A 17,830-nucleotide genomic window follows, 5' to 3' on the forward strand; every position below is an offset into this window, starting at 1 on the left:
GCTCCGTGCCCAAGCCAAGAGCATGGAGCGGCTCTTAGTCATCACAGGAATGGTCGTTTTTGAAATGCATTTATCAAGGCAGTGGCAAAATGTCTGCTAGAATACCTTCCTTCCACTTGTTTGGAAGTGAACAGTTCTCTGAAATACCGGCCCACTGCAACTATAAATGATTCTATGACACGTGCAATCGGTTTCAGTAAAAAGGAAGAAAGTGCTTCACTGCAACGAGCTGCTGAATTAAATTTCAGTCATGTATGCACTCGAGTGCAACATTTAATATGAATATTTATAGAACAGTAAAACACTGGCCAAATCCAGCGATACGATCAGAAATAGACTCAAAAGAAAGTGAATTATATCAGTTGTACTCTCCCGCATGGATTCCGAATCGCACACACTCCCAATCCTAGAAGTTCAGTGGTCATTGGTGCAGTTTACAGTAAAATATGTGCTTAAGTTGCTCAGTGTGTACATTACGAAACTGAAGAAATGCATCCTGGTTGTATAGCTTCACGCCATGCATTTCTAATTGGAAAAGCAATGCACTGAATAAGTAGTGACATTTATGGCATGTCTGTACTACATCTATGATCAACAGGGCAGACATAATACCCTGCAATGTGTTGTATTTCACTTCTTGCTAGCCTTACTTATCCATCCGTCTGTCTTCTTTTCTTTCCCCAGTCTGCTGAAGCGGCAAGCCAGTTTGGTGTAATGGTTAAGAGTGGCGGACTCTAATCTGGAGAACCGGGTTTGATTCCCCAGTCCTCCTCATGAAGCCAGCTGGGTGACCTTGAGCCATTCACAGCTCTTTCAGAGCTCTCTCAGCCCCTAAAAACAAGTCTAGTTCGCCAATAGCATAATGCTAAGACATAGAACTTGCAACTGCCAGACAGTCTTAGGGTCTCCTGGCTATTCGACACACAATGCCATATGATTTTAATTAATTCTTTTCTCAGATTGGGTCAGCATGGTGTAATGGTTAGGGCGACAGTCCAGGGAGACCCGGATTCAAATCCCCACTTTGCCATAAAGTTCATTGTGTGACTTCAGGCTGGTTGATCTCTCTCAGCCTACCATGCAGGGTTTTATTTGTTTATTGTACTTTACTTCATTATATTACTTCACGGTTTATTGTATTTACTCAATAACTTGTGTTTCTCCACAATGGGGACCCAAAGCAGCTTACATCATTGTCTCCTCCACCCTGTGAGGTAGGATAGGATAGGAGGTTGTGACTGGCCCATGGTCACCCAGTGAGCTTCCATGGCACAAGTGGAGACTGAAACCTGAGTCTCCCAGATTGTAGTCTGACACTCTAAACCCTATACCACACTGGCTCTCAACACCCTGGTTGTTGTGAAAAATACAATTGTGGTGGAGGGAGGAGAGAACCACGTGTGCTACCCTGAGCTCCTTGGAGGGGCAGGGTGGAGATAATTCATTTATGTATTTATTTATTTCAAAGATAATTTTCGACCTTTCTCAGACTTCAAGGTGGCTGACAAAATACAATAAAATCACAAAATAGAAAGCACAACAAAAACAATTAAATATCACCCACCAAACAAAATATTCATTTCAATGAAGTTTCAGCAGCACTTTCATTCCAGTTAAAATTGCGGCGGAACCTCAGCCAAACAACAAGACGGCTTGAACAAAACACCCCCCAAAAACCAGCTTTGAATAGACTGGCCTTCCACACCTTCCTAAAATTGGTCAGCAAGGGTGCCCTCTCAGCCTCCCCCAGAAAGTTATTTCAAAGAGTTGGTCCCCTAAGATTTAGTGACCCACTTGGGGGCAGAGGGAAGAGCCTTGCACTGCGTAGATCAAAATCTACTGGTGGTCCCTGGCCCAAGGGATGTCCGACTGTCCTTGACCAGAGCCAGGGCTTTTACCTGGTGGAATTCTCTGCGGAATAACATCTGTAAGGCAGAGATGTTCCACCAGGCATTTAGTTGAGGACAACAATGGGATAGTATGAAATCTGGCACTCTCACACCCCCTCCACCCTCTGTAACCCCTCCCCCTAGGAGGCCTGAGGAAGCTGAAATCTTTTCTTCTACCACTGTATTTTGTGTTGGTTTCAAATTTATTCCTCTACTATGTATTATTATATTGTAAACAGCCCTGAGCCCTGCTTTGGCGGGGGAGGGCAGTTAAATCCAATACAAATAAATAAATGAATAAAATAATTAAAACTACAAAAGGCAAGACCCACCTTCACAGGCTTCCTGGCCACCTTTCCGGTTGGGACCTACAGGTTAGAAAACTCTACTCCAACAGAAAGAACCAAGCTTCCATGGAAGAGGGGTGAACAACATGGCCACGGAGAACCACACATAGATTTGTTGTTGGAGAACTAAATTAAAGTGAAGTCAATTCAGATTTTACTCTGCAAAGCATTTTTTTTAATTTGATGTTATTTCCAGACAACATGAGGGATGTACACACCTTGGGTAGGACCAGTTTTAGAACTGGGGAAGCAGGGATTCCCCCCCCAACCTTTGTCTTCCCCCTCAGGCATAGTGGATGTCTGCATACAGTTAAACCACTTTGCTAATAAAGGGAATGGTTGTTCAAATGCATAATTGTCATTCTGCCTCTTCTTAGAGGTGGAAGCAAAGCAGGCATCTGATGAATCACACATGTCATATAACACAGTAGTGTGTAGATGGTGCTTTGCAGAGGATGGTCCCTGACACCAAGGAGACAATAATCTCGGTTGCAATTGGAGAGCCCATCAAGAGAGCGAGGACAGGGGTGGATGAATGATAAACGAATTCAAGAAAATATAACTACACATACTCCATTTCAGTGAGGTGTAAGGACTGGGGTGTCATGTTTCTGTAGGGTTGCCAGGCCTGGGTTGGTAAATACGTGGAAACTTTGGGGGTGGATCCAGGAGATGGCGGGGTTTGGGGAGGGGAGGGGCCTCAGCATGGTACAATGCCGTAGAGTCCACCCTTCAAAGCAGCCATTTTCTCCAGGGGAGCTGATCTCTGTCAGCTGGAGATCAGTTGCAAAAGTGGGAGATCTCCTGGCCCCACCGGGAGGCTGGCAACCCCATGTTTCTGGCTTGGGCCTGTATGTATTCTTAAGACCTCAGCTGAAATCTTAGGGGCATAAGCAGGCCCACACACTGGATGGTTTCTTCTATCTGTGTCTGCTGTCAGCAACTATTGCACATTTGTTGGAAATGGGAGGCACTATCAGCTCAGCTGTGTTTAAGTTTATTGTATGGGTGACAGGGAGTAATAGTTGGTGTAAGTTTTATGTTTGATCGTTTATATGCTGCTCCATATAAGACTGAAACATGTGGCATTCTGGGTAATGAAGATGTCAACTAGAGACTTCGGTGCTGAGGTGATATGCGCTCTGAAAGTGTTTGAGTTCATGTTTGGTGTGATCTTAAGAAATAAAAATCAACGTTTTCTACACATCCTGCCTTTTCCCTGATTGGAGTGTAACATGTGGGGGTGGGGATCGGGAGACCTCCTGGAACTGGCCCCCATTTCCCACCACTGCATCTCAGGCTGGTGGGGTAAATACAAGCACAGGTATATGTTCTGCTTGCCCAAAGTCACCTTTGGATCCAAACCATAGCACACAGCCTTCAAGCCCAGTTTCCACCCTCCCCCAAGTTGTTTTCTGTGGTGAAGGGAACTATGACTATTTCTTCACTGCTGAAATGATTGTGAGCAGGGCTATTTTTGGGCAGGAGCGCACAGGAACGGAGTTCCGGCTGGCTCCCGAGTTGGCCACACCCAACAGGAACTCATTAGCATAATAGGCCACACCCAACAGCAGAAACTCATTAGGGTTGGCTACATTAGGGGTGTGTGGCCTAACATGCAAAGGAGTTCCTGCTACAAAAAAGCCCTGGGTTTTGACAACAAGCAAGGTAAACAGAATAACAAGCAAAAGGTGGGTGTGGCTGGATAACCACAGTTCTGGTAACATGGGGGTGCGGCCTAATGTGCTAATGAGCTGTGCTGTCAGGGATGTGGCCTAATATGCTAATGAGTTTCTGCTGTTGGGTGTGGCCTATTATGCTAATGAGTTCCTGCTGGGCTTTTTCTGCAAAAAGAGCCCTGATTGTGAGGGAAACAATGGCCTTGGAAGATACGTATTACAGGTCTGGAACCCTACAAACCAAATTATCCACTGTAGAAGGTCCTTTTGGGACGTAGGGTTGCCAGCCCCTTGAGGTTTCCCCAGCAGTGATGTCAGTCCTCTTCAGGAATTGCCAAAAACTCTTTGGTTTTACCATACAGTTTTGACCAATTCCTTCATATCCCCCCTCACCCCATTCTCCCACTGATTTGAAAGCCTGGCGACTCTATTTGGAAGAGAGGGGAGAACCCCCCCCCCCAAAAAAAAAATTATTTTCATGGTATTTTTGTGTGTGAGTAAACGGTATACCAGCACTGGACTGGGTATCTCAAAGCCCTGTTTCAGTATATGTCTCCTTCAGGTTTAAATCTTCCCATTGCTGCTCCGATCCTAGTGACTTTTTACAGTCTTCAGACATCCAGCTCTGTCCTCAAAAATGGGGTCCCCATTTTAAAATGTAGAAACTGCCCCACAGATTACAAAAGCCTTATCTCTCAGCTCAGAGACTAGGCTGTTTGTTGGAAACGGGCAACTGCATAATGAAATAAGAATGTAACAAACCAGTTTCTCTGCCACCTGTGTTTGACTTAATTCGATAACCTTTCTTGTGGCATTTTGTTTGTTTTGTCCCCTGTTTTCAGATGACACAGGTTGCCCCAGCAGCCAGTCGGTATCTCCAGTGAAGACTCCTCCTGATACTGGACACAGTCCAGTCAGTTTTTGTACTGGCAGCGATGGAGACCACACAAGAAAGAAATTTAATTCGGGAACAATGGGGGACGGAATGCAACAGTCGGCTCGGTATAAGAAGGAAACAAAGACAAGCCTCGTAAAGCCGGGTAAGGGCTCTTCAGATTTTGCATTTTGTGTTGTTGTCCTTGTTCAGTGAGAATGTAGAAGGTCTGCTTTTTTTAATCATGCAAGTATAGTAAGGGCCCAAGGTATAAATAATAAAATTGCACGGACTACAGTGGTGTTCCTGGGTTTTTTTAAGCACACATGTTGAATACTAAAAAGGCTACATAATCACTTGAAGCCAGTTGCGTTTTGTATAAAATCAGAAAACAGTTTAATGCTTGGAATGAACTACACATTTATTTGAAGCCTCCGAGAAAATGCATGTTATTGTTTTGTTGGTGTTCAATCATGACTCATCCCTTGGGGATGATTTGCTGCTGGAATAAAAGGTTCCTTTCTCTGCAGATTGAAATGCATGGTGGTTACTAATAAATCCACACGCACACATATATTTATGCATTCTCCATAATTTTATTTGTTGGCTTCTCTTGTTCTTGTTAATGGTTAAAGCTAGAATGTAATTTGATCGAAGACTTAATAAGGTGAAGAAACAGCTTTAGTTCTTTATTGGTGCTGATGGAAGAGGGGAGAGGCCTTTTAAATGCTGTTTTGGCTAAGAAACATGTTTCGTCTTTCTTTTGATCATCGACTAAAAAAGGAGTCACATAATCAGTTTCCCCCAAATAGAGGAGGTACATAGACACCTATTCTTGTGAACAGCTGTGCTGCTTGGCTCTAACAAGCTCAATGTTTTTGATGTAGGAAGCTGGATCTAATATATGCTGAAAATATTCATCGGTCTAGATGGCAGACAGCTCTCCAACACAGTGGTTTAGTCATACAGCACATGATTTGAATGCATAAGGTCCCAGGGTCATTTCCTAGCAACTCCAGTGAAAGGATCTCAGGTAGCAGGTGTTGGGGAAGAACTCTGCCCTCCTTAGATTCTGGAAAGCTGCTACCAGTTAGAGAAGACAATACTGAGTTAAGTGGACTGGTGTTCTAACTCAGGAAAAGGAAGTTTTATGTTGCCATAAAAAGCCTGTGATGTGAAAGCAGTGGCCATAATAACAATGGGCAGAGCATGTTTTTTCTCAGTATGTGTCATTTGAATATTTTTACTATAGCCCAGTAATAATGGGCTGGTGTTGTCATCCCCTCCCCCAATCTGCAGATAAGAAACTAAGAGAGAGCTGATCTAAGTCCATCTACTAAGTTTCTTTTTTGGTATTTTTGCATTTTGTCTGTGTGCATGTGTGTGTGCATGTGTGTGTGTGTTTCTGTGCCAGGAAGTCATGGCAACATCTGGCGACTCCTACTGGGGCATGGAGGACATTCAGAGAAGTGGCTTGATAGTCTGCCTCTGCCTCCTGGCCCTGGTATTCTTGGGATGTCTCCTATCCAAATACTCGTCAGGGTCGGCCCTGCTTCACTTCTGAGATCTGACAAGATCGGGCTTGCCTGGGCTATCCAGGTCAGGGCTACAAAATTCACACGCGGAATTTGCGAGCCAGAAGATTCGGAGTTAAAAAATTCCCGGGCAAGCCTACTAGCAAACGATTTGCTATGGGCCATCGACAGAATACCTACGTGTGATTGCTCAAGCATGTGCTAAGTGCGCACCGACAAACAAAACCCCACTTTGCCGCCACGGCGTCTAATCGCGTTCTGGCACATTAAATTGCGCCAGCGCGAAAAGCCACGCCTCCCCTCCACGTTATCTGGCCCGTGCGACCGGGGCCAAAGTTTCTTTTTCAGCTTTGATTTGAACTGGGCCATACCTCATGATTTCTGCTGTACTACACCAGAAGAACACATACAAATCCACCTTTAGTATGAAGACAATGTCATAGCCCTCTACCCAACACCAGTCAGTGGTGATTGTAAAGCATAATACAGAGATTTCCCATATATTGCTCTTTGTTACTTCCCGTTCTTACTGCTTTGTTGAAATATTAGTTCTTGGTCTGATTTCAAGGTGCTGCTGGCCACAGGTATTGCAATGACCAACAGGCATATTGTTATGAATTTGCAGTGAACGGTTCTATCCTGTGGACTGTCCTAAAGTGGCATGTCTTGGTGGAAACCGTAGGCTATGACAGAAAAATGTTGGTGTTTGTTAATGTCTGTAGATATCTCCTCACGGGGCCTTGAAAAAGTTGATCTTCCCGTTTAGCTGAAGGGAGGGGGCAGGTGTGTGTTTGTGCAAAAAGAAAGTACAATTTTGGATTCTGGGAAAGACAAAGGCCCATTCTGCATGTAGCATTCACTCCGCTGTTTTACCAAACCCTCACTGGAACAGAAATTCCCCTCTACATTGCATGCCACTTTCAATTCCTTTGATTGTCGGATTTAATGGAAGCCTCCACACTGCATGCTGGTTTCACTTCCTTTGATCTCCCAGTTTTATGGTACTGTCTGCATAGATCTATGGCCATTTTATGGCTGTTCAGGGGTGACTCTGCAGTCCGTATGGTCTTGGCCCAGGGTATTTGAATGTGGTTTTGAGCCGCATCTTTTTCTGTTCCAGTGTGGGTTTGGTAAAACAACAGAGTGAATGCTAGATGCAGAATGGGCCAAAGAGAGAAGCAGACAGAAAACTAGCAGTTGGCTAAAAAAACTTGGAGCACAAGATCTCTTTGTCTCTGGAGATCTGATTAGTGCTAGTAGAACTGCGTTCCTGTAAGATAGTTTCAGAAGGTAGCTGCGCCGGTCTGCTGTAGAACATCTAGATTCGAGTCCAGTAGCAACTAAGTTGTTCAGGTATTAGCTTTCAAGAGCCCCTTGTGTCTGATGAATGGAGCTTTGACTCTTGGAAGCTCATACCCCGACAATCTGGTTGGTCTCTAAGTTGCTCCTGGACTCGAATCGCCATTCCCTGTAAGCGTGCCTCTTTGCCCCAGCTGTGCTGTTATCTGTGCATTTAGAAATAAGGCAAGCACTGCAAAAGTACTGTTAATCTCCACTGCTGTCCTCCCAAGGGAGCCAACCCAGGTAAGCGCCATCTCTGAAACTTGCCATGTATGGAAGTGGGGCGTGAATAACAATATGTACAGTACAATATGCACCCTGGCTATGTGTACAAAGTTAATTTTACAGTATTTTCTGTCCTCTCTACTACAACTAACTTTGTGTCTGTGGTAGTTAGTAAACCAAGGGGAACCCTCCATCAAGGAGGATTAACTTGGAGAAATCTTATAAATGGCTGTTATGGTCCAATAGAGAATATGGTTTGTTTATTTTGTTTGAGTGTCGATGTCCTCCCTTTCTGTTTAACAATGACTACTCAATGTGGTTTACAATATAAAGTCCATACAAAAGAACTCACATACACAGAGGATAGGATTAACTAAAAAGGCCTTCTAGATTTTTTTTAAGTTTTCAGCAGACACAGAAAGAGGCCCCTAGAGCAGTGGTGGCGAACCTATGGCACGGGTGCCAGAGGTGGCACTCAGAGCCCTCTCTGTGGGGACGCGTGCCATCATTAAAGTGTCGAATTCTCTGCCAAATAATTTTAAATAAATGAAAGCATTTGGGATTGGTTTCCTTACTTTGTTTGGGTCATCTTAAGTTAATGTATGAGTTGTTTTTTCTAAAGTAAAACCTCAGTATTCAGGTTAAATTGCCGTGTTGGCACTTTGCGATAAATAAGTGGGTTTTGGATCGCAGTTTGGGCACTCGGTCTCTAAAAGGTTCGCCATCACTGCCCTAGAGGAACTGTCTGCAGTGCAGGGGGAAGCAAGTTCCAAAGATCTGATGATTTTTGCATCCCGATGTCAGAGATCAGTACTTAAGCATTACTTGGGGTGCTTCAGAATAATTATCCTACCATTCCTCTGTCTGAGGAGTCCAGTACAATGTGCATTGTACTCACATCTCCAGTGTATTGGCTAGGGTTGCCAAGTCTACTTACCCCTCGCAGCGCGGGAGCCTCGCCGGGCTCTGGGAGTTCTTGGCGGACGCGCGCAAAGCGCGTGCGCCACCGACAGCATGTCACCAGAAGTGACATGCTACGTGCTCACGTTGGGGGCATGGCCCAGATCGTTGGGGGGGGAACCATATGGTGTCCCCCCCAACGATCTGGGCCACGCCCCCAACGTGAGCGGCGTGGTGACGCAGTTTCGGGGACGGAGTTCCCCCCGGGGCCCGATTCCGCCGGGGCGGAAATCAGGCCTCCAAAGCGGGGGATTCCCCACCCCCCGGCCCCATTTGGCAACCCTAGTATTGGCCCAATAACCTTGTGAGGTCGGTTAGGCTGAGCCTCAGTGCCTTAGTGACCACTCTGAGATTATCCCATAAGCTTCACGGCTGAGTGGAGACTGGAACCTAGTTTCCACAGTTGTAGCTCAGAGCCCGAACCACTCCACTACAGTGATCTGTGACAGCTGAGCCACACCTTCTGCCCATGCCAGTGAATGGCGACTTCCAGCCATTGGAGACATGGTCCTGCCTGGGCTGATACAGGACTACTGGGATGAGAAGGCATGAATGCCAGGCCAAGAAAGCGTTTCAAGTGTAAATGGGGAACATGACTCTAATACTCTTCAGTTCCATTTTCCTGCCACTTGGTTCCTGTCAGGTGTAGCAGGAAAGAGCACTGAAGGGGTTGGGGAGGGGTGGGTGACAGTAGTGCTGGAGCAGGTGACAACATGTCCACAGCTGGAATGGTGTTCCTTTCCCTTGATCTTGGCCCTTCCTGCTGTCACAAAAGATACAACAGAGATGGGGTGAAACAGTAGAGGAGATTTGGAATAGGAGACACTGTTCCCACTATTGGGATGGTGCCTTCTGTCCCGATGCTCATGCATTACGGACAGCTAGCCCTTGCCAGTTGGCACGGGAGTGAATGGAAGCAAGATCAGGATCCTGCTTTCCTTTGCCAAGTAAGAGCTTGTTTTTTCTGGATTACTAATCTTGGGATCTACTTTAATGGCTGATATGGTGATCCTTCACTTAATATTGCATCAGATCCAACACATTTGCACTTGCTCTAGAGCTCTTGCACAAGTGGAAACGTAAGAACAAGATGGTGGCATCCGCTTGCACCTTTATGACTTGGCAGGGAGAAGTAGTGATCTGCAGGAAGTTCTGCAGCACAATAGAGCTCTAGAGCTCATGCACAAGCGGAAACATAAGAACAAGATGGTGGCATCCGCTTGCACTATGTCTCACTTATTGTATCCCCATTTCTGTTTCCAATTGTGGAAGGTCTTATGCAGCCACTTTCTGGGCCCCATCATATATAGGAAGCACCATGTATCGCAAGCAGGACTGGGCTAACTTAGTTTTTGTTCTTTGCTTGTGTGTTGCTGGATCCAAGCCACAATAGACTTCATCAGGGCTATTTTTGGGCAGGAACGCACAGGAACGGAGTTCCGGCTGGCTCCCGAGTTGGCCACGCCCAGCAGGAACTAATTAGCATAATAGGCCACACCCAACAGCAGAAACTCATTAGGATTGGCTACATTAGGGGTGTGTGGCCTAACATGCAAAGAAGTTCCTGCTACAAAAAAAGCCCTGGGTTTTGACAATAAACAAAGTAAACAGAATAAGAAGCAAAAGGTGGGTGTGGCTGGATGGCCACACTTCTGGTAACACGGGGCGTGACCTAATATGCTAATGAGCTGTGCTGTTGGGTGTGGCCTATTATTCTAATGAGTTCCTGCTGGGCTTTTTCTACAAAAAAGCCCTGGACTTCATATATATTTTACATCATAAAATTCTGTTTTCAAGAGAAGTACACTTTAAAGAGGGTTTTTAAAAATATATAAAACATGGTTTGTAATGTCATGGGTGTGCTGCTGTTTGTTCTCCGTTTGTTGCAAAGATCAGCAAACCTGGGAGAGAAATAATGTGTTTGGTGTTCAGGCACAGGATACAGAATGTACAAAAACTGAATAGTGGCTTTGTCATGGGAGTGGTTTTTAGAGAATAGCTTTGCACTGGCCCATTGTGCTGAAATGCACTTTCGAAACATCGCTTAGTCTGCTTTTGGCAGTTCATTGTAAAGTTGACACTCGAGAGTAATGTTTAGTAAGGTGCATTTGGCACCTAATAAAATAGTTTCATTGCCAATGAATGGGTGGTTGATGATCTTACCAGTTCTTGCTGTAGCCATTCATCTTACAGTTAACCCCTCTGACATCTCTGGAGGTAAAATCTATGCAGGAGTCTTCATTAAAATCAGAGTTATATCAAAAAGTATAATACCCATTTGTTCATAAGCTCACTGTCAAGCTCCCTCTCAATTGTCACCCAGAAGGCTCAAGACCTTCATTTTGGTCGCATTTGAAAAGGAAGCGTAATGCCAGAAGCAGTGTTCAGGAGACCATTGAACAATTATTGACCAGAAGTGTCAACAAGGGATTCATTTACAGATGACTTCCATAATATGAGAGACTAAGCTGCTCAAGGACTCTGTCTTACTAGGCCAGCTTCTGTTGGTAGCACAGAGGTTCACTGCTGGCTTCCCATCCATTCCTCTTCCACATCCGTAATAAACTCCTGGGGTTGGATCCAAACCTTCTGTTATGCTACTGGTGGAGCCCCCATCTGATCCAAGGAGCCTGCTTCTGGTGCAAGGAGCTTTCCAGCCGTGGAACATGCTTCATCCATCAAAGTCTGCTTTCACGGCTGGAAGATTCCTTGCATTGGAGGAAGACTCCGCTGTTAATGGAATGGAAACTTTGTATTCAGGCCTTTAACTTTTCACTTCAAAGTGATCAAAGAGCTTGACAATCTGTTTCTTTTCCTCCTCTTTCCATTGCTTTCTATGATCCCTGATTCTCCAGTTCCTACCATCCACAAGCCCTCCATCCTTTCTTGATGCCTCATACTTCCGGATTGCCCTGCCCACTCTGTCCGACTTCAAATACCTCTTTCAAGATCACCTCTTCTGTGAAGCTTTCTAACACCTGGATCCTCACTTCCCCCAGAAATAAAACCTAAATTGTGTTTGCTCACATTCTGCCTTCTTCCCCATCCCTTCCCTCTATTGTTTCTACTAGTGTCAAAATTTAAATAGCTAACTCCTCTTGGTAGAGAATTTTCTGGGAGGGAGGGACTGTGCGAGTACTTGCTTGTTATTTCTTAGTAAAATATTGATACCAACAGCAGCAGGATTCCAGGTCTATAAAGATTTTCTTCTTGCATGCAAGAGGATTTTTGACGCCCAACAGTTTGTACAGCTTGAGTATTTCCCCACCCCCAAACTGTTGACACATGGACTGTAATACTTGAAGGATGTGTTTCGGTTGACCATGGGGCTGCTTCCACATGGGCTGTGTGAAAGTGAGCCCCCCCCCTGTGAAAACAGCAGCAAGGGGATATGGCATCTACATGCTCCACCCCAATGCCACTCGCTACTGTCCACGGCTTTACCCATTTGTTGCAACACCCCCTTTCCCTCTTCACGGCTGAGTCACATCTGGAACAGAAGAAAGCTGCAAAGGGCTGAAGTCCCCATCTTGGCTGCGGGTGGAATGGCCACATGGCCTTCAGCCACCCCACATTTCTGCCTTTGATTTGGATCAAAAGAAATTTCCCCCAACTCTGGGAGCATTCTGTGGGGAAAGAAACCACATGGAAATTAATGGAATGGCCCCACCTCCCAAGGAAGGGGCCTTCAACTAAGAGGTAAAGACATGCAGAGGTTTCCTATTTTCCTCAGCTATTATTAATATTGTGGCACAACGTCTGATTGCTCTCAATGCTGGCTTTAACACCAGTTGCACAAAAATTAAATCTCGCTGCCTCCCAACAACTTTTGATGCTGTGATCTGCTTGCTCTCTTTTCCTTCCTGTTGCACCTTCTTAAAATGGTAAGCAAGTCTGCACTTTGTGATAATGTGCTGTGCACATTCCCGAGAGAGAGAGAGAGAGAGAGAGAGAGAGAGAGAGAGAGAGAGATGCTGCTCAATTTCTGATAGGTTCCCTTGTAGTCTCCCGTCTGTTGCTATGGTGCCTGTGTAGGTTTGCTTACTTGACCCGCTAACTCGAGGAGTTATTAAAGGATCTGTCTCCATGGATACACCAGTATGAAACGATACTCTGCAGAAGGCATAAAATATACACATCGCTTCTGCAAAAGGATAAAAGTGATCTTGTTTTTGTAGGGGGAAATACTATCCCCATTCCAAAAGCTTAAGTAAACACGTTAAAATAAACATCCAAAATGTAAGCAAAGAGATCGACACTGTACAAGGTATATGTCTCTGGTCAGTTCCCTGCATCAAAGCAGCCATTTCAGAAAATTCAAACATCCTGAGATTAGTTGGATGATGCTAAACCTGCAAATTGCAGTCTGTCTGTGTGAGGGCTTTTGTGCACGCATGTGTGTAAGAGAGAACACATGTGGTGGTAGGGCTATTAGTAATGACCAAGACTGGTACAGAATGCAGATCTAGGACAGGGAGATGACACTATGCAAATGAAAGGGCGGAGCCATGTAGATGAGGACATGATCAGTTTACAGCAGATTCTGTTGGAACAAAATAAGGTGACAGAAACCTGGAACCCAGCTGAGGGAAAGTGAAACCAGGTCCTTCCTCTGGACAGCAAAAGGGGGCAGTTTTTGTACACCTGACTGAAGTATGCTTTGTTTCTTCCAAGGTCCACCAGGGTTGTTGTTATATTTAGGAATTAGGGTTCCTCCCACCCCCAGCACATGTGGCAGTACCCATAATCTGCTTCTTTGTCATTTTGTTGCCCTGATGTGATACTTTCCATTATGCTGATTATCCCCCCCGTACACCCGACTGAAGTATGCTTCGTTTCTTCCAAGATCCACTAGGGTTGTTGTTATATTTAGGAATTAGGATTCCTCCCACCCCCAGCACATGTGGCAGTACCCATAATCTGCTTCTTTGTCATTTTGTTGCCCTGATGTGATACTTTCCATTATGCTGATTATCCCCCCCCCCCATAGTAGTCAGTGGACCCCTTGGTAATGGCTTCCATTGTAATCTGTATACTTTCAACCATACTGATGAATGGAGGCCATATAGGAAAGAAAGTGAACATACGTCTTGTAATGTATTCAATAAGCTGTCATTGAATGCATAATGTGTGATGAAAACATCTAATTGAAATGCTATGTTAAGCTTCGTCCTGGGCTAGGATCCAAATACATCCAATCACATTGCTAGCCCAGGAAGCACCTAACCAATCACTATCAACAAGCTCCCTGAGCGGGAATGTCCGTGATTGGTCCTTATGTATACAACCTTATTGGTTGATAATTGTATAGTAGGCGTGGCTACATTAGCCGGGAGAGTTTAAAAAAGGAATAGCTTTAATGCAAAAGCTGTTCTGGCTATCAGATGTTGATCCGTGTTGGAGTTGTGTTTGAGTTGCTGAATAAAGCTGAATCTTTGCTGAATCACTCTCCAACTACTTTGTTAAGTGAGCGACTTAACAAGTCTGACATAGTCTGATAGGCTTATTGCTAGAGGTTTGGGGCTAGTTTTGCTAAAATGTAATACTTTTTTGAAGTTGATGTTAGTGGGATAGAGATAGAAGTGTGTACTTGAACTATCCCATTGAATGCTCATCTTTGGTGGGGTCATGGCCCTGAGATTGTACTTCTTTAGTGCTTGACCTTATTGTATTTAGTCCTGCAACTCAGAGAGCTGCTAATGCTCAGAAGTTTAAACAAGACAGAGGAACTGATGGGACCAGATTATTTATTAACTGGTGGGGAAAAAGCACAGATGCAAAAATGCTTGGCTGGAAATTGCTTGGAATTGCTCCTCAAAATACTATATGTTGCCGTTAAAACAGCCTTGTATGTTTGCTGTTACAAATGTCATTGAAGGTCATGGAAGCAAGTATGTTAAATATACCCTTCTTCAGTCAAATAATTGGCCATTTAATTCCTCCAAGTGATAATTATTGGGTGACTTTATGAGATAATGTAATTTAACAGGAGGCTTATTTCCCTGAGAATACTAAGTGCATATTTACCTGCATTACCATTCTTTTGAATTGAGACAGAAATGCAATGCATTTTGTAGGAGAAAAATACAATTTTTATGTCTAGCAACATCCTTTTTCTCTTCACTAGCCTAGGAGCCAACGGAAATATGAAACTGAGCTGAAATACTTTGTACAATCTGTCATAACTTTTAAACTGGAAAAGATTGACCTTGAACATGGCCTTGAGTAGATATCCCTCATGACTAGTAGCCTTTCCCCTCACTTACTCTTTCTCTGTCAAACTGCACAGTACAAATCAGCGGGGAAAGCAAAAACAGCCCTTTAAACGGGATGGGGTGGGTGCAGGCCAGCATCATTTTGAAAGTGGAGCCGAAAGAAGGGCTTAAATGGAAGGGGTGAAGTGCCTTTGTGGGGACACTTCACCTCCACCTTTCTGCTGGCTGCGGCTCAACGTGACCAGGAGAAAGGGAGAAGGGAAGCCTCTTCCCCAGTGATCACCCCCCCCTCTCCTGACCCTGCAGCTTGCCATGGCCAGGAGGATGGGAGAAGGGAAGCCCATTTCTGGACAATTGCCCACCCCCGTTCTGCCGTGTCCTGTACTTGCGAGACCGGTTCAGTTCGTGTGAGGCCGGTTCAGTTTAGGGTTCGGTCCATGGGCCGCCACAGACCCTAAAATGAACCAAATTGCCTTTTTTTTGGTCTGTCCCCATCCCCCACAGGGCAAATGGCAACCCTATTTCCTTCTGACTTAAAGAGTAAAGCAGTGGGAACTCCACAAGTTGTGGTGAGAATGGACATGATTTCATGAACATGATGTCAAGGTGTTTTCTGCTTTCCATGTAGGGGAAAAATCCCCATATGGAAGCAGGCCTTGTGTATATGTGAAAGGTTATAATAAATGATGTGTTAGGAAGTGTTTTGCTATCTCTGCAAATGACGGGAGCTCTCTGGTACATTATTATGTATCTTAAAACCCTTCTTTTTAAATATAAATTTTATTACAAATTTAAACAAGATACATAAAAAGGCAAAAAAGAAAAGAAGAATCACAGAGAATGGAATTAAGAAAGGACATAAAAAGACATAAAAAGATAAAGAAAAAAGGGAGTATATTTCAATTTTCATCAAAGTACAACTTAGTTTCTCTATTCACCTTCTCTATAAATACATAAAAGACCTCTCCTGTATCTATTACCTATTTTTTCCCTCTTAATCTTCAAAACAATAAATCATCAGTTAATTTCTTTTCCATTTCATGCAAAAAGTCTATAAGGGGTTTCCAGTTAGCAATAAATGTAGTTAATGTCTTTTCTCTGATCAAGGAGGTAAGTTTGGCCATCTCCGCAAGTTTTAGATTCATGAAAGACTGGGTAGGATCTCAGCCAAAATACAATCCATGTTGCAGAGAAAAGGTTTTTTACAACCTAGTTTTGAAATCAGTCCAGCAGGGCGGTTGGTTGATGCCATGCCCAGTAGAGCGAATGGAATCTGTACCAACAAAAATTCCCTTTTTGTTATATATGAGGTGCCCCCTGAAATTGTATATATGCGTATAATGAAATTTTCATTATAATATCCATAATGACAATTTTAAGGCCAGATTTTCTCCTTAATTAATTAAGCCCAAGGTCTGGTTGAAATGTGCTGGATGCAAAAACGTTGCTGAAGCTGTGTTTGGATTTGGGTCTCATTAGTGCTTGACTTGAAATCCTTCTGGAAGTTGAGTCATTTATTTATAAATTGATTTATACCACACCTTTCCTTTGTGGCCCAAGGCATTTTACAGTTCTAAGATTAAAAACATACAGAATACCATAAAGCCCCATTAACCTACTCTCCCCCAAAACTGCCTGCACCTTAAACCCCATTAAAAGTTCTCACCAAAAAATGGCTAATCGGTACCTCCTACAAATTTCAAAAAATGGTTCTCCCCTCTCCTTAGGAAGCCTGTTCCACGAGGTAGGAGCCACCGTAGAGAATAACAGGTGCTAACAGATTGCAAGCAAAACATGTTAAGTGGGGGATTGAGCAAAGCATGGCAAGCAGAAGACCTCAGTTGGCACACGGGGACACCTGGGGAGAGGCAGTCCTTCAAGAGAAGAGAAGAGAAGAGAAGAGAAGAGAAGAGAAGAGAAGAGAAGAGAAGAGATTTATACCCCGCCCTTCACTACCCAAAGGTGTCTCAGAGCGACTTACAAACTCCTTTCCTTTCCCCTCCCCACAACAGACACCCTGTGAGGTAGGTGGGGCTGAGAGAGTTCTTGACAGAAACTGCTCTTTTTCAAGAACAGCTCTTACCAGAACTATGGCTTACCCAAGGTCATCCAGCCAGGTGCAAGTGGAGGAGTGGGGAATCAAACCCGGTTCTCCCAGATTAGAGTCTGTGCACTTAACCACTACACCAAAAACTGGCCTAGGTCATGAAAGGCTTTCAAGTGGCACCTTGAACCGAACTCAGAGGAGACTAATTGGCAGCCAGTGTGTGTTCTAAAATTGGAGAGGGGTGTTCCAGTTGTCTGGCCCCCAGCAGTGGCTGTACAGTTGTCTTTTGAACCTGTTGTAGTTTCTGCAGTGTCTTCAAGGGCAGCCCAGCATAGAACTTGTTGCAGTAGTTCTACAGATGCGCAGCTTTGAAGTTCTACTGGCACTCATCCTCAAAGTGTTCACCCTTGGCCATTTTGCAGGATGGAATATTCAGGCTCCAAAAATGCAGTCCAGGGATGTCGTCTTGCAACTCCAGTTGGCGCCCACACACCCTTTTGGCAAGGTGAAGGGCCCCCTTCATCGTCAGAAAGGTCCCTTTTCCAAAATAATACTTTTGCAGAGAACTAGCAGATGGAACAGCCCATGAGCAAACTGCCTTCTGGCTTCCTTGTGTCGGTTGAGCTAGAAGCAGTCTGCTTCCTACCCACTCTGCCAGCACAGTTCTTTCATCCTCCATGGATCCATCCTGATAGCCTGCATGAGGATTTCTTTCCCT

The 17,830-nt window shown here is 44.5% G+C and overlaps 1 protein-coding gene across 1 annotated transcript in view; it reads left to right on the plus strand.

Moving 5' to 3' along the window:
- SYBU (syntabulin) overlaps positions 1–17,830 on the plus strand; it is a 116,757-nt gene that overhangs the window by 78,020 nt on the left and 20,907 nt on the right. The window contains 1 exon segment of the mRNA XM_015427440.1: positions 4,758–4,955. Coding sequence (XP_015282926.1) covers positions 4,758–4,955 — 198 coding nt within the window.

The sequence above is a fragment of the Gekko japonicus genome, unplaced genomic scaffold (genome assembly GCF_001447785.1).
Source record: "Gekko japonicus isolate JY-2015 unplaced genomic scaffold, Gekko_japonicus_V1.1 scaffold2929, whole genome shotgun sequence".
In the NCBI taxonomy this organism is placed as follows: domain Eukaryota; kingdom Metazoa; phylum Chordata; class Lepidosauria; order Squamata; family Gekkonidae; genus Gekko; species Gekko japonicus.